Here is a 21,438-nt window from a genome sequence, read left to right on the forward strand (position 1 = left end):
CACAACTCCACCAACAGTGCATTAGTTAAATTGACCTTGATTTAGTCAACACTTTTTAGAATTTGGTTGGTCAGTCCATTTTTGTTGCCGTTCAGTCACTTCTCAGTCATGTCCAACTCTTTGTGACCCGATTTGGGGTTTTCTTGGCAACGATACTGGAGTGGTTTGCCATTTCCTTCTCTAGCTCTTTTTACAGATAAGGAAGCTGAGGCAAACAAGATTAAGTAACTTTCTCAGTGTCACATAGCTAATAAGTGTCTGAAATTGAATTTGAATTCAGGTCTTCCTGACTCCAGACCAGGCACTCCATGCACCGCACCACCTAGTTGGAACCATCTAGCTATGTTATCATTGAGTGCGCGTTTCTCATTGATTGTTGTCCACGTTGATTTTTTGAGAGCCTTTGTCGCATGCCTTGCTGAAGTTCACGTATTGTAGGCCTAGTAACCTTGTCAAATGTACATTAGTTAATCTGTTATGGTTTGTTTTTGTTGAGCCCATGACAGTTACTGCTGCCACCCAAGGGATTAATTGGGGGGGGGCGGGGGGAATCCTCTTCTTTAGATAGCTTTCTGGGATCCCAACCTATTTTCACATTCGCGTACAATACGAGCCCTTTGTAGTGCACTGCGCATAGTAAGCCTTTAATAAATGTTTGTTAAATTTAATGGAATTACATAATGAATCATCCAAATCATCATGCTTGAAAGACCACGTAGGGCATGAAATGACTTCCCCATGGTATGACTGAATCTCAGAGCACAAATTATTTATAGTCATATAAATCACAGGTATTTGGCTTAGTCACCGAGGCCATCTTGGCATGGTTTAATGATAGTAAATCTTGCTTTTCAGTAGCAACTCATTTTACCTGCAGGTCGGAGAGTCCTCGTTCTCAGCTTCCAGTCCTTAATGAAAGCAGGTTTTTTGTGGGTTTTTTTTGGCGGGGGGAGGTGGGGTAGCACCCTGGGCTCCCACTACAACCCTGATTCCAAGTGGTCTGTGTCTTCACAGCATTCAGATTCCTTGACCTAGTTGCTCATTCTGTGTCTCCTTCCATGCTAATGTTCCCTGTTAACCTGAGTCTCTTTCTGCACGTGATTCCTCTCTCCCAGCTCCTTCTTGAAATTATTTTAGCCCTTCTCTCCTTCTGCTGTTGCTAGGTGAATTCTCTAACTTTGCTGTCTCTGAAACCAATAGACATGTTTTGTTCCAATTAATAGAGTCAAACAGTCTTAGAATTCTAGAAACTTAGGGATCATCCAACCAAACCTTTCATTGTAGAGCAGAGAAAACAGACTCCCAGGGAAGTGAAAGCGATTAAATGAATTGCCTACTGCCATGCCTTTTGTGAGTGGTAGCTTTGGAACTCAAACCCAGGTCTCTTGACTTCTTGTCCAGGGGCATGTCTCTAATGCCTCTTCATATCCAAGTCTCCAGCTCATCTGTTGCCAGTGTCCCCCCTGCCCCTTCATTATTTTAATTTCTCAGTCAATTTCTGGCTCCTTAAAGAGAAATATTCCCCCAATGTGCATTTTCCACTAATATCTGTCAGGTTTTTTTCCTCTCTGTCATTTGGTCTGAATTCTTTCATAATTTAAGGAGTTCATCATATTTTTTAAATGACCTCTATTGGAGCAGATGGACTTCATAATAACCTGGAAAGACTTACATGATCTGACGCTGAGCGAGGGGAGCAGAACCAGGAGATCATTATATACCATTACAGACACATGGTATCCGTGATGACTAGCTTTGATAGACTTGGCTCTTCTTGGCAACACAAAGTTCTAAGACAGTCCCAAAAGACTCATGATGGAAAAAGCGATCCACATGCAGAGCAAGAATTATGGAGTCTGAATCCAAATTGAGGCAAATGATTTGCTCTTCTTTTCTTTTGTTTCTTCTTTCTCATGGTTCGTTCCATTGGTTATAGTTCTTCTTTACAACTTGACTATTATGAAAATAAGTTTACTGTCTTGGGGGAGGAGGGGGGAGGAGAAGGAGGGAGAGAAAATTTGGAGCTCGAAAACTTGTGGAACTGAATATTGTAAACTAAAAATAAAAAATAAAATTTTAAAAAATGACCTCTATCTTACCCAGGCTCAAAGTGCAGGTGGCCTGTGTTGATAGTCATGGGAGACTTCACCAACTCTCTTTCCAGTCTGAGCTGGCTTGCCCTTCCTTAGACCACCTCATGTTCACTCCATGCCTTCCTCTCCCCCAGACTTAGAGAGGACACCAGATCACTGTGTTAGGCCTTCGAGCTCTCAGAATTCCAGACCTCCAGAAATCTGTCTGCCTTGGCCTACCCAGTAGTAGAGATTGTAAACATTCTCTTCCACATTCACATGACTAGTTTCATCATATTTGTGCGAAAGAAATGTTCATTTATGGTAGTGTCAATGTTAATATTGTCAGAGAAATTGGGAAGAAAAATCTCCATCCATGGAATAATTGCAGGCAATGGTTCCCTCCCATCCTTTTTCTTTTTAAATAGAGGAGCATATGCCTCTCATCCTCTGGAAGTTAAAAATCATCGGGATATGTTGTTTGCCTGGTGAAATAAGAGTGCATTAGAACCTTGTTCTCAGCGTTTTTCAGTCGTGTCAGACTCTTTGCAACCCCATTTGGGATTTTCTGGACAGAGATACTAGAGTGGTTTGCCATTTCCTTCTCTAGCTCATTTTACAGATGAGGAAACTGAGGCAAACAGGGTGACTTGCCCAGGGTCACACAGCTGGTAGGTGTCTGAAGCCAGATTTGAACTCATAAGGATGAGTGTTCCTGACTCCAGACCTGGCACTTTATCCACCGTGCTACCTGGCTGCCCAACCTTGTTCTAGAACCTAGTTCCGGAAATTCTTAGAACTCTCCCAGACCTTTGTGCCTCACTTTAGATGCCAGCTGTTAACAGTGTCATCCCCATTATCATCATCATCCCTGCCTTTGTAAGGTCTGGAGGGCAGGGAATGACATCTTTGTGTGAGTGAGTGTTCTCTCTGTCACATGGAATAGGTACTTAGTGAATGCCGTTGTCCTGGTGATAGGCCCTGGGTATGGGGATTGTCCCTTGTTTTGGTTGGGGGTTAACACAATGACGGAACAGGGAGCCGTTTGAAAGTCCCGTGGTTTTCTATGACCATATCCAGCCTCTCCATAAACACAGGGTAGGAAATTTCCAGGCTGATGAATTGTCTGCCTTCTGTGAGGACTTTTTTTTTACCTCTTTCAGACCTCTTTTTAGGTGTAGTCTTTGCCTCTTTGAAGAAGAAATTAGGAACGGAAATAAAAAGGATTACTTGATGTTCAGTTTTTTAATGTATTTGTATGGTATGGTAATATTTCCCCATTGGGGGAGGGAGAAGGGGAATAAATATTTATTAAGTACCTACTGTATGCAGTGCACTGTGCCAAGTGCTTTACAAATATTATCCGATTTGAACATTTGTTCCTTAGTACAGCTCTGTGAGGTAGAGGCTGTTATCATCCCCATTTTAGGGTTAAGGACGTTGAGGCAGACAGCAGTTAAGTGATTTGCCCAGGATCACACAAGTGTCGATCCTAGTGGCAGCCAGGATGGAACCCAGGACTTCTGATTGCATATCACACACACTTTAGAAACAATAACAATTGAGCTGTCAGCTAAATTTCTCTGGATTAAATCACCCACACAGAGCTAAATGATAATGCGGTGTGTGGTCCTCGTTGGGGGCCATGTATTCTCTCTAGAACTATTGGGAAATCAGCTCATCTTGTGGCTATCGAGAATTTCCTGGCTTCTTGGGTGGGATGACAGAGATGTGTTCTTTGTACTTTTTGAGAACTGCCTTTGGGTGATTTGGAAAGCAAACCATTGATTATTGGTGTATTTTTCAGGACCTTCCTGGGAATCCCCCAAGGTTTTGTGAATTCCCAGTTAGCTTTGTCAAAGAACATGGGTTTCCATCTAAAAGAATGGATAATCAAATCACTATTTACTTTGGGTTGTGCTGTTCTCGTCCCCCCCCATTAATAGACATCTTCAAAATAATTTAATTTAATTCAATTCAAAAAGCATTAATTGAGCACCTAATCTCAGAATTGTGGAAGGGACCTCAGATGTCTTACACTCCAGCCTAAAGTTCTCTGAGATGTTTGGAGAAGGGGGGAGAGGGAGGGAGGGGAAGATCAGGGAAGAGGAGAGAGAGAGATCGCTTCTGACTATGGAAATCAGGGAAAGTTTCATGGAGAAGTTTTCCTCTGAGCTGAATCTGGAAGAGTGGAGCGATTTCAACAGGCAAAGGGAGCTTATGGGACAGTGCATTTAAGGGAGGGAGGGAGCAGTGGGCTCAGTGTTGGTCAGATTTGAAAATCCAGATCTTCCTGACTCTCAGTCCATCGCCAGGGCAGGCTCTCTCTGTATGGTCAGAATTAGGGCTAGAAAGATTGGTTGGATCCAGATGGTGGAGGGCCTTGGATGTGTCAGGCTTAAGAATTTGGATTTGATTCAAGCTGGGAACATGGTAGGTAGTCCAACACTTTTCCATTAAACAAATACTCTGTAGCTTGGGTAGTAGGGAATTAAATTAGAGAGTTGTCCTAAACTTAACTATTAACCCTTAAGCATACATGAAACAGAACATTTTAAACTGACTGTATAAAAAACATAATACTAAGGATCATCCTTCAACTAGATGTTATCTGAGTATCTGTAGTCACCCAGGTCTTGTAGAACATGTGACCTAAGTCTGTAAAAATGGTGATCTAAAACATATGTTTCTCTGTAAACAGCTGTTAAATATTCAACGTTAGTACATTACGATACAACCGCTAGTGCCCTCCATCTCAAACTGCCTTGGACTTAACTACTTTATAATTTATTTTTATTTATTCATTTAATGCATATGCTTTTGTTCAGTTGTTTTCAGTTGTGTCTGACTCTTCCTGACCCCACTTGGGGTTTTCTTGGCAGAGACACTGGAGGGGTTTGCCATTTCCTTCTCCAGCTCATTTTACAGAGGAGGAAACTGAGGCAAGCAGGGTTAATGACTTGCCCAGGGTCACACAGGAAGGTTAGTCTTCCTGATTCCAGGCCCATCACTCTATCCGCTGTGCCACTTAGCCGCCCGATAGGTGGATACTTAAATACTGTATATTCTTCAACAGTGGAGGCTCTTTAGGAGCAGGGATAGTTTCATTCTTTGGACTTGTATCCACGGTGCTTAGCACAGTGCCTGGCAAATAGTAGGTGCCTAACAAATGCCTATATGAATAATGGCAGACTGTATGGAAGATTTATTTAAGGCCCCCTGCCCACCCCTTGAAGAAATGTCGAGAACGATAGAGGACAGACAGCTTGGAGTTAGAAAGGCCTCCCTTCTTCCTCCTCTGATAATTAAACTTTGTTCTTCCCTAGTCCTTTTTATTTAGTACCTGTTTTGAATAATGAAAGCTAATTTTAGTTCTTCAAAATGGTATATGGATATATTCAACTTTTAGAATTTCCTTCACATGCCATGCATGCTGGGTCCCTCCCTCCCTTGCCCTTTTTCATTTGCTTATAGTATTTGCCAAAATAGCCTTTGGACAGAAGAACTTTGAATCCTGGGCTCCTGACAAGTGCTTCGCAGGTGCCTTGTTGAGGAGTTCACACCTGAAACAAAGAGCAACCCTTTGCTACCTCCCTGGAAGTAGGAGAAGGGAGGGGACCTTCTGTGAAGCAACTCAAACTGAGTAGTTCCGGGCTTCCTGAGTTAATAAACAAATCCTGGCTTTGTTTTCCTCCTAGCTCATTTGGTCCCAAGTGTGACTCAGTATTAGGCTTGGTCTTTTAGGCTTTGTGCCCTTGGCTCTTGGAAGGAAGTGAGAGGGCTCCAGGGCCCTTCTTGGACCTTTTTAAGCTGTAAGAAGGCAGAACTCACTTCACGATGGGAGAGGAGGTATTTCTCATTTTTTTTTTTTTGCCTTTAGCTAAAGATTTAATGCAGTGCTATAATTTATCATATATATCATTTTGTGGCAAAAGTTTTCATGTGTTTGTATCAGGAGGTTAAAATGATACATGTGTTATTTTAGGATCCCAGTCAGGAGATGCCTGTATCTGCTAGGGAGAAACTGATGAAGAGAAGGATTATTTTCTGAAGGCAAATATTGTCCTGGAACTGTTTAGCTCTTAAAATTCCCTTTTCCCTCCCCCTTTCCCTCCCACCCTTTGGTCAATTTGGTCATTAACTTTCCCAGATGTTTCCAATTTCTGTGTCTTGGTTTTCATATTGAAGGGAGTAATTTAGATTTGCAGTTTGCATAAGGAATAACTGTTACACCATGTTTCAAAGATGTTTAGCAATTACAGATGTTTGCTTAACAGACAGAAATTCAGAGCTTGATTTTCAGGTTAGCCCAAGACAGAAGTTCTTGTCTATTGAGAAGAGAAGGATCTGTAGCTTTTCATTTTGGGGGACACAGCTGTCTGGCATGTTCAATGTGCTTGGAGAAACTGTCAGAGTCCTTGAAGCCTGATGAGCAGCGACTTGTCACAGAGGTAATGAAAGCGAGAAAACGTTCATTTCACAGACCGTAGCAATTTCTTTACATTAATATATACAAATAAGAAGGGATGATAAATTTCTTTGATAAGATCTTTCCCCATTACTGTTATCATTATTAGCTATTAACATAGTTTTCCCCTTCTGCGTGAATTTTTGAAAATTTTTATACCTAAAAGCAGAAGTCTGTCCTTTTAAACATGAAGCAGAATGCCCCGAATTGACCACAGAGTTAACTTTTACAATGTGTCATATGTCTTCCTTGTTCCTGTCTCCAGTTTTTTTAAAAAATTATTTTGAGGGGAATAGGACGGGAACGGGGCAACCTAAGTGAACTTTCTTTAAATTAATTTGTGGTTTTTTATTATTATTAATATTTTCATAATTCATTATTATTTTTAAAAGAAAAAGGATATAAGAAAACCTAAATCAATTTTATTTTAATATACCTGTTACCAGTAGAAGAATTTAAAAGTTTTCTAATGAATTGAAAATGGCTGCTACCTGGAGATGGGGAGGAGGTGGTGCAAAAGGTAGGAGCAGATTATGTCCTGTAAGTTTTAGGAGGTGACTAAGGGTGAAGAATATTAACTTGAAACCAGTCATTGCAAGCCAGTTTTACTCTGCTGTGTTAATGGTATTATATGTAAAGAAATCCCCAATCTTCCTTACCTCATTGCCAGATTTTACTTACTCTAAATTCTGAAAAATAGAAACTTAGAAATAGAGAGATATATATATAAGCAAAATGAGTGTGGCAAATGGTCATTTGGAAAATGAGTGGTAAAAGGATGATTCTGTGATGTCAGTGAAATGTGGAAAAACTTAGTGTGTTTATCTCCCTGCTGTGTTTCCCTTCAACCAGGGCTGACACTACCAAACAAACTTAGCATCAGATTCCATCCATCAATCGCCAGTGTATCCATTGGAAGGCATTAGGTTTTAAGGAAATCAGCAATTTAAAATGAGGAGCCAGGGGAGATTTTTGTACTCCACACATTCTCTTGTGATTTGTAAGGCATTAGGGTGACTGCTCTTGTTAGGTTCGCATTGCTTTTAAGCTACCAGAGATTAAAAAAAACAAATAAACTTCTTTCCCTCTTGGGAGTCTTCCCCCCATTTCTTCCTTATAAGCAGGAAAGAAAGAAAGAAAGAAAGAGGGTGGGGGGAGAGAGAGAGAGAGAGAGAGAGAGAGAGAGAGAGAGAGAGAGAGAATGAGAGAGAGAGAATGGTGTTTTAACTCCTCAAAGACTGAGGTCGTGTGGTATCGTTTGGCAACAGTATTCCATTTGGAGTCCAAGGCCATGAGTTCTGGTTAACACTGATGTTGAGTGTGGTGCCCTGGACCAGTCACTTAACCTCTCTTTAGCTTTAGCTTCCTCTTCTGTAAAATGAAGACGATGGTTACTTGCACTATGTAACTCACAGAGTTGTGTGAAGACAAAATACGTATGCAAAGACCTTTGAAAGTAAGCTTCTGTTATTAATAATAAACTAAAGTTTAAATTAAAATTGCTGGGTTGCTTTCCCTTGGAAGATGAATTTGGAGTATATTACTAAGGAAAAAGGGAAGATTCTTATTCTCTTGACCCTTATAAGTGTAAAAGGGAAATCGCTGCTTCTTCACCAACTCACTCTTAAGAAACTGGAGTTGTCCAAGGAAAGGGTATATGTCAGGGGTGGGGAACCTGCGTCCTTGAGGCCTCACGTGGCCTCAAGGACTGAATCCAAATTTTACAGAACAACGTGGCCTCAAGGCTGCAGGTTCCCCATCTGTGGTATATGTTATCCAGACACAGCCCTCTCCTGCCAAGAGATGGCAATGAATGGACCCTTAAGAAATAGACTAGACTATTAAACACCAAAGATAGTTGATTTAAGCCAGGGCTGTCCAACCTTAGGTTTGTATTGAAACAATAGATAGTCTATTTGGATTTGCCATTTTAGAGAGAGCTCTGCATAGCTCGGTTTCCTTTACTAGAGCATTTATGTAAATTTCTACGCTTACAGGCGGGCCCCATAAATTGCACTGCGGCCTGCGGGCGCATTTTGGACAGCCCTGATCTAAGCAGTGGAATCATTGAAATAATTGACCCTAATTCTTCATATTGATCACCATGAGGCTTCCCAAAGAGATTGTAGAGATTAATGAGATGAGATTAAATATAGAATGATTCAAAAAGAGAAAATTTAAGTTAATCATACCAAGAAAATAGATTCAGTTTTTGGATCCTAAAACCTCTCTATGTTGGCAGCTATTTTTGCTTACTTTTAGAAATTGTGTGTTCGCTGTTACTTGTGCTAGAGATGCTGGACGCCCAAATTCCTCGTCAGTAAACAGAGATGATTGTTTCGCAGGGTTGTTGCGAAGGTGATTATAGATTTATACCTGGATCTGTATATCAATTTACAAAGTACTTTCACAAATATGAGTTATTAACCTCCATTATTACCCTGTTGCAGGGGTGGGGAACCTGTGGCCTGGAGGGTGGCCCCTTAGGTCCTAAAGTGCAGCCTTTTGACTGAATCCAAACTTCCCATAAAAATCCCCTTAATAAAAGGGTTCGTTCTATAAAGCTTGAACTCAAGTCAAACAGCTGCACCCAAGGACCTGGAGGGCCACAGGTTCCCCACCTCTCCCCTAGTCTAATACTTCATTATCACACCATGTTAAATAATAACAACAGTAGTCGTAATGGTGGCTAGTGTTTGCAGAGCTCTTTATGATTGCCAGAGCGCCTTGCATGTGTCACTCGCTGGATCTCATGAAGTAGGTGCTGAGTTATCTCCATTTTATAGTCGAGTCAGACAGGTGAAACGAGGAGCACACAGAGTCTGAGATTACATTTGAGCTTGGGTCTTCCTCCATCCACGTCCATCACTCTGCCCACTGGGCCACCTGTGCGTATCTGCATATCTCCAGAGGCTACTTCCCTTTCACTCTCATCCTTCTTTTGCTCAACTCCTTTTCCTCCTCTTTGCTCCCAGGGGGATTCAGTGGCTGGGTTTGGAGTAGAAAATGGAGTGTCGGTATGTTGGGGTATGTCTGTGGTGTGTCAAAATAAAAAAAATCTACACAGTTTTGGGGGAAAAATAAGTCATTTGAAGGGAGAGGATACGTAAGAGCAGCATCCATTAAAAATACCATCGGGTCATTTAATTTCATGTAATCAACATAAAACTAGCAAGATAACTCTTCCGATCGCCCTCCCCAATGTAACATCCTGGGCTTCTGTGATTGAGGACCCAGGCGTGACTCAACGAGTGGCACAGTTTAACTAGCCTTAGAATTAGGAGCCAGGATTCGAATCTTAGCTGTGTCCCTGATTTTTGGACCATGGGTAAGTCACTTCACCTTGAGCTTCAGTTCCTTCATCTGCAAAATAAAGATTGTGCTCCTTGTGCTCCCCACCTCACAAGGTTATTGGGAGGAAAATGCTTTGGAAACCCTCTGAGGCGCTTTACTGCTGTGACTGTGATCCCTTGGAATGCCCCATCAGAATCACCCCCTAGGCCGAGTTTGGAGAAGTGAAATTGGAAATTTGGGGAATTATGATTTCAACTACTTGTGTTTCACCTAGCTATGGCCAGGCAGGTTAGAACTATAGCCAAGTGATTTAATTCTTCATTCCCTTTTGACTTGGTAAGCATTTTCACCCATCAGTGATTTTCATCCTTTTTGCCCCATTAGTTTCTGGAGCATCTCCTTGGACTGCCCTGCTTATTTTAGCTTTCTACTCTCTTCCTCACTTCACTCCACTCCCTCCCTCCCCCTTAGAGTTTCCTCCTCTCTCCTCTACTCCTCCCCTCACTTATACTTTCTCTTTGACATTGCCTTTGTTTTTTGTCCCTTTCACAATCTGCTGTCCTTCAGCACTCTCTCAGGTTTCTCTGAAATCCCGTGGGTGACATTTGTAAAATTAGCAAAATTGATCACAGAAGAATTCGTGACAGACAGTCTTAAATTTTAGATTCCATTGTAGCTCCAGGTCTTCAGTGTAGTCTGACAATGACAACTTTTCCGTTCTCTGACATTTTTGGAAGTAGAGATAAGTGTAGTATTTGTAAACTAGTATCTTTTTTTTAAAGGAGTATTGCGTGTCATCAAATCTTGAAAGGCGACAGTTTTATACAGCAACATCCAAATGGTTAACTACAGAATAAGTGTATGACATTACCTGTTTACAATACAAGGGCAAGGGTTCTTAACCATTTTTTATGTCATGGACCCTTTTGGAAGTCTGGTAAACCTTATGGACCCCTTCCTAGAATAATATTTTTAATTGTATAAAATAAAATATATAGGATTACAAAGAAAAACAATTATATTAACATAGCTACCAATTTAAAAAAATAATAATTCATGGACCCCATGTGAGGATGTCCAATGAATAAGGAGAACATAGATCCCACTTCTAAGACCAGCATCCTAGGATCTCTCCAATTTTCTATATAATCATTGCAGAAATTAAGAATATATAAAACCCTAGATCCTACATTGTTTGAGTCTTTTGACTAAATACAAAGAGGGGAGGAAGAACTTCTGGATAAGAATGTAAAATAGATTTCTGTGGCTAAATGAACTGTCAAGGGGGGTCCAAGTGTGGTGGGGGAGATAGTTCTGTATTTCCAGGTAATGAAAATGGTTTTGTAGGTCATAGAATTATTAATCATATGTACAATACAATATTCCACTTAAGGCAGTCAGCTTTAGGAAACATGAAGGTTTCTGACTTGGACTGAACACTGAAAATAGCTATTAAGATGACCGGGAATAGTTATAAGTTGGGATATCCTGAGAAACACTGATTCAAGCCCCTTGACTGAATATTATTAATGGAATAGAAAAATAAGAACAATGAAGGGAAAGTTATAGGAATTAGAAGTCATTTAGCATGATAGAAAAGGGGAGCATGAGGGTTTAGGTTCAAAGTATTAGAGGTCCTTTAAAAAAAGTTTTAATTGAGAAATTTTGTTTTAACAAAGCAGCTAAACACAAACAGGCCTCAAAGTACATATTCCTTGTACAGTTGAGGGAGACAACACAAATGAATAATTTGGGGCTTAATGGAAGACTGTGTGCTTTAACTTGAACAAGATTAAAGACTCCATTTTCTTGGACCTGAGCTTTGTTGTTTTTTTAGCGTGGTCTTTGTTTATTTTATTTATATCGTCCTTTTGGATTTGCTTTCTTTATCCTGTGTGATACACATGTCTTTGCAAGTTGATTTGAATTCTTCACCTTTGTCAATTCCTCATCAGTAGTTCATTTTTGTCGTACATTACAAGTTTTTCAGCTATTCTCCAATCTTTGGGCACATGTATTTTGTTTCTAACTTTTGGCTGTTAGGGTGTTGCTCGTTTTGGGGCAGATAATACTTTTCTTCCTGTCCTTCATCTTCTTAAGGTCTAAATCTCATAGTGGGTTGACACATAGACACACAATTATTAAATATAAGGTATTTTGAGAAGGAGGGTGTTAGCATTTGGGGGGGCGGAGGGGGGTGAGGAATCAGAAATGGCTTCCCGCAGAAGATGGTGCCTGAACTTTGTCTTAAAGGAAGAAAAGGACTTTTGGGAAAAATTTTGTAATGTTTTCTTACATAATTCCAACTTTTTTCTGAAATTGTTGACTATTTCACAGCTCTGACAGCAAATGAATAGGCACATCTCCACATATACCTACCAATATTGAATTTTTCCATCTTTTATCATGTTTTCCATTATTTGGACACAACATGCATGTGTGTGTCACCCACATACAGACACCCACACACTACACTTAACAAGCACCCACACAACCAGGATACATTCTCATGGATCGTGGAATTATAACTGATAGCGTATGTTAGTTACCTTCCACTTTGAGAGTTTACTGAATGGCAGGAAGAAATTAAAATAAAAAAAGATGTGTGCTTTACCTTTAAAAGTGTGGCGCCACCTTTGCCTGATGTATTTGACCTGAGTTTTGCTTGCATACTCATTATGGCTTAATTGATTTTGTTATAATCATTATGTATATTATTCTTTTTCTTCACACTGTAACTTCTAGAATGTTCTCCCAATTTTTTTCTGAATTCTTTGTGCTCATCCTTCCTTATGGTATAGTAAAATTCCATGACATTCAAATTCCACTGTTTGTTCTGCCATATTCCAACTGTCGGACACGTGTTTTGTTTCCAGTTTTTTGTTAGGGTCAATATTGCTGCTATGAATATTTTTGTATGTATGCATTCCCCATAACTCTCTCCAGGATATGAAGGATTCTTATGTGGAAAATAAACGACCAGCTGTTCTTCAGTTCCTCTGGGGATTGAAAAGAAGTAATGTTTAACCTGCAGCATATCTGTGTTTCAACAGAAACAGACTTCCTGATGTTGAAGGTTGAAAAATACCAGGATGTGGCAGTAGGGAAGATGTGGGAACTCTCATTGAAAATCCCCAGGAAGAATGACTTGGACAACTTTCTGTACGTGGTTACTTAAAGGTCACAGATAGGCCAAGGTAGAGGGATAGACCAGATGAACTTGAGGCTTCTATTTTTTTTTATGTTAACATCATCTATTATCATCATCTCTAGCAGCAGCATCAGTTTTTCTAAATTAAATTTTTTTTTGGAGCAGAAAAAAATCCACCTTTCCCCCCCTCTCATTCCTCTCACCCAGAGCTGAAAAAGAAAGAAAAACAAGACCCCTGTTAACAACAACTTTCCTCAAGTAAAATACATCTCGCCGTTGTCTGTGTACAAAAAGAAGTACATATGTTTAATTCTGCATTGTTTTTTACCTCTAACCAGGCCTTAGATAATCCCCATTGGCTATGATAGTGTCAGTGGCCTTAAGCTTAGCGTCACGGCTTTGGTTTGGTTTTTTTAGGTATTTCTGAAAGGTAAGGTCCATACCCAGAAGGATCTCAATGCTCTCAGGAATTTTTATTCTAAATGGGCAATATTGAAATAGATTTACAAAGAATAAGTGAATAAAAGGTTTAATTATGCATGAATATGCATAGCAGGATGTTTCTGCTCCTAAGCAGAGAGCAAGATAGAATATTAAAAATTAAAGAAATGCCCATGAAAAACATTTGTCATAAATATAAGGTGTCCTAAAAGTCTTAGTGCAGTTTTAAGCTTAGATACTTAATACTCTTATGGAAAGGATATTAAGACTTAGTGCTTTTAAGCTTAAATAGTTTTAAACTGTACTAAAACTTTTGGGGACACCCTGTATCCAAAACGATAAAAGTTTGTCCTAGGTTTTCTCTGTATAGACCCAGAGTTTGAAGAGATCTTAAATTTAGGCTACCTAGTCCAGAGGAAGAGACAACAGGGATGTTATTTGTTTTGAGGAAGAAAGGACAAAAACCTGGGGATAGGGCACGTAAATCAGATTATATTAGTAACCACAATTGCCATAGTATTTTAGAGCTGAAAGGGGCATTGGTATTCACTTATAAGTTGAATACTAAGAGATTTTCAGACGATATTAGCTAATGTTTGTTAGCTAACAGTAGCTAACATTGGAGTCTAAAACTATCTAAATAATGTACTCTTGTCATCTGTGTTTTACAAGCAAGCTCCTTGAGGGCTGGGAGAATGTCGTCTTTGTATATTGAGCATTTAGCATAAGTCCTGGGACATAGTCACATGATGAACATTTACTCTTATGTATAGTTATAATCTAAGATGTAAGGAAAAAAAATGTTTCCTCATCTTTAAAATGGGGATGGACACAGGGTTAATAACTGTACGCACCTCCTAGACTGGTTATGAGGATAAAATGAGATAATGTTTGTAAAGCACGTTATAAATGCTAGCTGTTATGATCTTATTTTTAACTGAAAATTATAAACAACTAAGGGATCAGACAACTAGCAATCTAATTTCTGAACAGGTGAATAAAAAGCGATACTTAGGCCTTTTCATCATAGATGAGGGGTGCCACTTTCTCCTTCATCATGACTTGCTTGTGATTCTCTTCCTGTGGAATATTAAATTTTTGTTTTGTGTAACAGAAGGAGATAGAGAATCTGCACCTAAGCCATTTCTTATGAGCGGTGAACCATGCGTTTTGTGAAGCAAAATGGTATTGGATGTTCATTTTCATAAAACTTTGTTGTGGTCTTTATGGTGGGAATAGAAATAACAAAATGACGTAGTCTTGGACCTTGAGAAAAAATTTCTAAATATTTGATTTGCAAATCGCTTACTGTCTTCTGGAGGAAGGATGGGAGGGAGGGAGAGAATTTGGAATTCAAAATTTTTTAAAAAGAATGTTAAAAATTGTTTTTACAGGTAAAAATAAAATATTATTAAAAAGAAATACTTGATTTAAGTAAATAATTGAAAAGGACTTAAATTTCCATATTTATCCAGTCATCTGGAATATGAACTAATGAACACCCTTAAGGAAATGATGCTATTTGTCCTATGTGGGGTCGGTGCTTTCTAGTGAGTTTCAGCCTGGGCCCATATTAGATCAGCCTAATAAATGAAAAACAGCTTTGTTCACAGCTTTGAAGAGGAAGTTTAATGTCAGATTAATGAATTCTCATGGGCTATTCAATCAAGAGGTGTTGCTTATAAAAGTCAGGATGCAGATGATGCTTAGGGGTGGGGTGGGAGTGAGAGAAGGTGGATTTTTATTGGTTGAAAAAAATTAAACTTAATTAAAAAGAACACCGATATAAAAATGAGAGGGGGAGGGAGATTGATGGAATGCAAAATCTAATTCACTTGCGCATTAGACTGTATTAATTATATTAGTGTACGTTTTCTCAGAGCAGATGCTGTTATTTCATTTCTTCATCTTTTTTGTATCAAGGACCCCTTGGGCTGTCTGATGAAGCCTGTGGAACCCTTCTCAGAATAATTTCTTTAAATGACTACTACCACCCCCACCACTCCCACTACCACCACCGCTCCTACTGCTCCTACTGCTGCTGCTATCACTACAACTACTACTATCACCGCTGCCCCCAGCTAGATAGCTTATTTAGTGCCTTAAGTTTTGCACAGCGATTGATCGCATGTGTTAACTTGCTGGATCCTTGCCACAGCCCTGGGAGGTAGATGCTGTTATTATCCCTTTTTATAAACTAGGAAGCTGAGGCAGACAAAGTCTAAGTGATTAGCTCTGGGTCATGCAGCGAGGAAGGGGTCTGAGGCTGGAAGTCTTCCTGACTCCAGGGCGCCATCCACTGTGCTACTGAGCTGCGTAAAATAAAATACATATCATTACAAAGTAAAACAATTATGCTGAGATATGGTTATCACAGTATTTTTAAAAAACCACTTCACAGACTCCAGGTTACGGATGCCTGTTACAGAGGAATAGTTTATCATTTGGGCCTGTATGTTTCTCACTTATCAGAGGTTACCCAAGAAATCTGCCCTTGCCCTTGCTCCTGCTCCACATAGATCAAAGCAGGTTATCTGTTGGGCGGACAGGTGGCTATGGGGATGGTCTTTTCAGGCAACAAGCGATATGAGTGAGCACAAATATGTAGAAGTGGTCTTAGTGCTGGGGATTTAGCCCTTGAGTGTGACCAAGCACAGTCCGGTTAATCAAGCTTTATAATTCCTGTGTTGGATAAATACGGGAGGATATGGAGTAGAAAATGCCGTACGTTTCACCATTGTCAAGAACAACGTGAATGGTAAACAGATCATCAGCCTGTGTCAGGTCCAGGTGGTCTAGATCCTCTAGACTGTTATAAATAAATAATAGCGTTGCTCAGGTTCCCATTGCGGGGACCGGACATGAGGAGTCACAGGGCTGGGCACATCGGGATCTGATGAGCCGCGTCACCTGCCAAGCCTTCCTGTGTGGTAGGTGCGAGCAGGGTTTTACTTTCTTCCCTGTCATTGTAGCCTAAAGCCCTTTGGGTCTTACCACCTGTCTTGGAGTGAGTCTCTAGACCGTCGGATACTGCCTTCTGATTTGCCGATGTCCCCTGGGAAGTCCTGGGCCTTCCTCTCTGTCCTGGAGCTGAGCTCTGTCTAGTACAGGAGCCGAACCAAGTATGCCGTAGTGCGAGCTCTTAGAAAAAGGACTTTCTCATCTTTTCTCCGTTTCCCCAATACTTAGCCCAGTTCCTGGCACATGGAAAGCACTTAGTAAATGCTTTTTCGTTGATTGATTGATTGATTCATTCATTCAAAGACTCCCCTCCATCATATAGTCACGAAGGCCTTGGGTTCAAATCCTGACTCTCACATCTAATAGTGGGAAAGCCGTTTAGGGACTCTCTACCTTACTTTTTCACTCTGTAAAATGGGGATATTCATGCGTGTATAGGTTGGTTATGCACTTCACAAACCTTATAACAAGGTTGTTCTTAGAGTCCCTCTGTTGTAGCTGAGGGCACAGAGAGTAGAGTTCTTACGAGCATGGAGGAGAAGAACGTTCGGTTTGGTGCGTAGTGTCTGGCATAGTGGCGGGCGTTCCACGAATATTTGTGGAAATGAACTGACTACATCTAGTGTATGGAAGGCATTCCCTTTCACACTGACTTGTGAATACAGAAAGGAGTCTTCAAGAATGACTTTGGGCAGGCACCCTCAGTTTGTACAGGTACTAGGTTATGAATAAAGTCTTTCACTAAGATGCATTTACCTCAAAATACTCCAGATTGACAGTGCCCGCCTTGAAGCTGCTTTGCAAATCTATTGGAAGTGAATTGAAGATTTCAGCTGACCTCTGTGCTTATTATAATTACCAATGCAGCCATGAGAAGAATATCTTTTTAGCCTAGAAATTTCGGTTCTCTTCTTCAGCTGATGTATGAATGCTGAGCTTTGTCAGAGGTGGCCATGGATGTTTGTGTGGTTTTTGTGTTTGCTTCTTGGGATCAAAATTGTGAGGCATTTGCTTCCCTGACAACAACCAGCTTTTCAAACCACATTTCTTATTTGGGAAAAACAGGGTCTGTGGAGACACATCTGAAGACAAAGTGATTACGTCAGCAATGTAACTCATGTTGGTCATTGCATAGCTGAGGCATCACCATTCAGTAGGTGACAGTTTGGATCCAGCAGGAAATACTTTTCACGTGCCATAGTGCTTCATGGTATCACTCTTTCTGTTGTGTGAGCTTTTCTCCACCATTCTCTCGTTTAGTTTGATCTGTCTTCCTACCCGGGATTTTGCTGCATAGTGACTGGTTTGTTGCTTTTCTCTCTTCCTCTTTTTTTGATCATGATCTCTTTCCACTCAGCCTCTCTCTGGTGCCTAGCTCATTTTATGGGGGAAAAAATCTTTTCATTTTTCTGTGTGCGTAAAATGAGAGCTCAGAGCAAGAAGAAGCAGATTCCTACTGTTGTTGGCTTTTTAAACATAAGGATGTTAAGTCAGTAAAACTTTGATTTACTGAATCACTCAGATGATTTTAAAATAAGTACTAACTAGAAAATGCTTCTGGTTTCAACTTTTTTTCCCAAATCTTTTTACATAATTAGATATGTTTCGTAACTTAGGAAACAGATAATGGTTATGATTTCAAACAAAGCAAAGGTAACAATTGTGATGCTAATTATAAATGAGTAAACTTGCCAGTAAAGCAGAAAAGGTCCCAGAATGCATTTTAAACAAACAACCTACTCCATAATCCAATAATAGTCTTTTTACAAGAAACACATTTAATCAATGAAAAATATAAATATATTTGAAATGAGGTCATTTGCTCTCTAATTTATCATGGTATTGCTAAATCACAAGAAGCCAGAGGAGAATTAAGTGATATATAAGACAAAGTTTTGAAGTTCAACCAGAAGTCATTGAGACAAAAGGGACATATGCTAAAAGGTTCGTTTACCAAATGAAAACATGGCAGTCGCGAATGTGTCCTTGTCTATCCATATATACATATATAAATGCATCTGGTAGTTCTGCAGTAAAATTCATACAGGAAAATCACATAGGATTGTAAGAGCAGCAGCTAAAAATCCATAATATTTGGAGATTTTGATACTCTGTTATCAGATTGAGTGGTATTTCAACAGTTCAGCTAGCAGCTGCTGTGGGGGTGAAAAACCAACACAAGCCCAACAACAGGAATGCTACAAGCCCAGGTTCTTTTGATCTGCTTTACTAAGGAAAGCAACGTTAAGGGGTTAACAATCTTACTTTAATCCAGCATACAAATACTATTCACTTAGTTCAGGGGAAAAAGCCAGCACCCTGAACTTCAGAGCAAACACAAACAAATTACAAACACCAACAGACAGAGCCTGTCTGATTCAAATCTCAATGCGTAGTTACCAGAGTTTAACAAAGTCCCAACATCCGGGTTTACAAGCTGGAGGGCTCTCAACTACAGCTGCCCAGGGTTTCCACTTCAACATGCCTCCAAGAGTGAGAGTCCTTAGCAAATAGCTCTGTTCTCTCTTTTTATGAACTCTTTAGCCGTCATCAGAGCGACCAGAACTCAGGCTGCTACTATTGGCTCTTGGCAACTCCCCTTAGGACCCTGAGGGCTTCATGCCCACATAGGCTTAGCACCTAATAGATAGGGGTTTAGGCCTGGGGTTTAGCACCTAGTAAGACTCAATCAAAGACACCAGACTTAATTGATATTACAAGTGGTTACATGGTTTGCCCATTTTTCAAAATACTTTGAAATACTTACATAGCACCTACTATGTGCCAAGAGTTTTGCTAAGCATTTTATAAGTACATTATCGCATTTGATTCTCACAACAACCCTATTATCCTCATTTTACAGCTGAAGAAACTGAGACAAATTGAAGTTAAGTGACTTGCCCAGGGTTACACAGCTAGTAAGTGTGTTATGTCTGATTTGAACTTAGGTCTTCCTGACTCCTGGTGCAGTGCTGTATCTACCTTACCACCTGGTTGCCTCATTTGCTAGAGTGATTTTCCTTACCTGAGATTTCGCTAAAACAGTGAAATCACAGATCCTGTTTTAATCTTAGTCTCTATCTGAATATAATTAGCCCAGCCAAAAAAAAAAAAAGTATACAGCTAAATAGAGTATTAAATAAACATGATCTCATAAATATATGGAGATAAGAATGAAAAAAAAGCAAATATATATCTTGGTGGGAAGTGTATGTAGCACTTACACAAAAATTAATCCTCAGCTGGGGCTCAAAGGAGGTTAAGTACACAAAAGCAGAATTTTTATATGCTACCTTTACAGATCATAATGCAATCAAATTATTGATAAATAATGATATGATGACCAAAAGATATAAACTCTTTCTGACAGTTTCTTCCTTAGTCTATATGGTAGATCGTCATCCATGCCATAACCGCTAATTGCGAGTACATCCCAAGGCTCTGTCCAGGCTTCTTTTCTTTCTTCCTCTCTACATTCTTATTTGATGACTTCTTCAACTTCCATAGGTTTCATTTTTTATCTCTGTATAGATGATTCTCAGAGATACATACATACAACTCTAGTCTCTCTCCTGAAGCACTAGCCTTTCTATATCTATTAAACATTTCAAACTGATTGTCCTGTGAGATCCCAAATTCCACATGTACAAAACAGAACTTGTCATCTTTCCCTAGAAACCTACCTTTCTTCTGAACTTTTTAGTATTTTAAAATAATTTCAAATGAATTTTATTGTTATCTTTTGTTTTTCATATAGCTGAAATTTCTCCGTGTCTCTTCCTCATTCCCCTTCCCAGAGAATCATTTCATACGTGAGGTTTTTTTTTTTGTAAAAAGGAAAAAAATCAGAAAAAAATCAGCAAAATTGATCAATATATTTGACAAAAATTTGACATTATATGCCATATTCTACACCAGTGGAATTCTGTAAAGGGATAGGGTAATTGTGTCTTCTCATAGGCCAGTGTTGCTCTTTGTAATCTTGTAACATTCGTTTCCAGGTGTTTTGTGGTGGTTCTTCCCGGTTACATTGTAGAAGTAGTGAATATTGGTTTGTTTTTTTATGTGTACTTCACACAGTATCAGTTCATGTAAGACTTTCTTTGCTTTTCTGTGCTTCGGTGTTCCATTACATTCATGTGCTGTAAGTTGTTTAGCCATTCCCCAATTCATAAGTACCTACCTTGTTTCCAGTTTTTTTTTTTTTTGCTTCCAGAAAAAAATACCATTCTAAGTATTTTGTTACATAAGGGGCATTTATTTTTATCATTGATATCCTTGATGTATCTTCCTAGAAGAGGGCTAGATGTTTCGTCCTCTTTCTGTGCATAATTCCAAATTCGTTCCTGAGTCCTTATACCGATTCAGAGTTCCACCAATGATGCATCAGAGTGCCTCTATTTCTACAATCCCTCCAACATTGACTCTCTCTGTCTTTAGTCACCCCAGCCAGGTGCAAAGTGAAACCTCAGTGTTCTTTGGATTTGTTTCTCTTATCATTAGTGAGACGGTACCTTCTTTCATGTAGTTGGTAATAGTTTGCAGTTATTTTGGGGAATGATTTGTTCCTATCTTTTGACCGCTAACCTACTGGGGAATGACTTTTGGCCATATGGTTCTGTGAGTTGTATCGTGTGCTGTGTATTATATATTAGCATTTTAGCATACTGTATAGTAAACTAATATGTAATATGCTGTCTTTACATGTAATACACACTGTATCAATATACCATATCTACATGTATATATATATGATACATATACGTGTATACACACACACACACACACACACACACACACACACCTCCCCTTATCTGAGACATTTGATACAAAGTTTTTTCCTTCCATTCAACAAACTTCCCTATATCTGTTGACGGCACTGTCCCGTCATCTTTCCAATTACCCAAGTTTTTTAACCTGGATATTATCCATGTTCAGAGACTTCTGCTGAATGCCTACATCAGTGAGAGAAAATTAATGAATTGCGTTTACTCTTTAAAACAAATTGGAGGGATAAAGCAACAAACCAGAAAGCAGAAAAAAGAGATATA

General features: G+C 39.5%; 1 protein-coding gene across 5 annotated transcripts in view; it reads left to right on the forward strand.

Annotated features, from left to right (window-relative positions):
* Positions 1 to 21,438, forward strand: part of SH3KBP1 (SH3 domain containing kinase binding protein 1) — a 455,989-nt gene that overhangs the window by 269,184 nt on the left and 165,367 nt on the right. The window contains exon 1 of one of the 5 annotated variants that reach the window (XM_036745612.1): positions 5,873 to 5,921. The exons of the other annotated variants lie outside the window; for them this stretch is intronic. Within the exon in view, the coding sequence (XP_036601507.1) occupies positions 5,910 to 5,921 (12 nt within the window). The 5' untranslated portion in view covers positions 5,873 to 5,909. Of the gene's footprint in view, positions 1 to 5,872; positions 5,922 to 21,438 lie in introns of those variants that run through there. 5 annotated transcript variants of the gene reach the window in all.

Source organism: Trichosurus vulpecula, chromosome 2 (assembly GCF_011100635.1).
Source record: "Trichosurus vulpecula isolate mTriVul1 chromosome 2, mTriVul1.pri, whole genome shotgun sequence".
NCBI lineage: Eukaryota > Metazoa > Chordata > Mammalia > Diprotodontia > Phalangeridae > Trichosurus > Trichosurus vulpecula.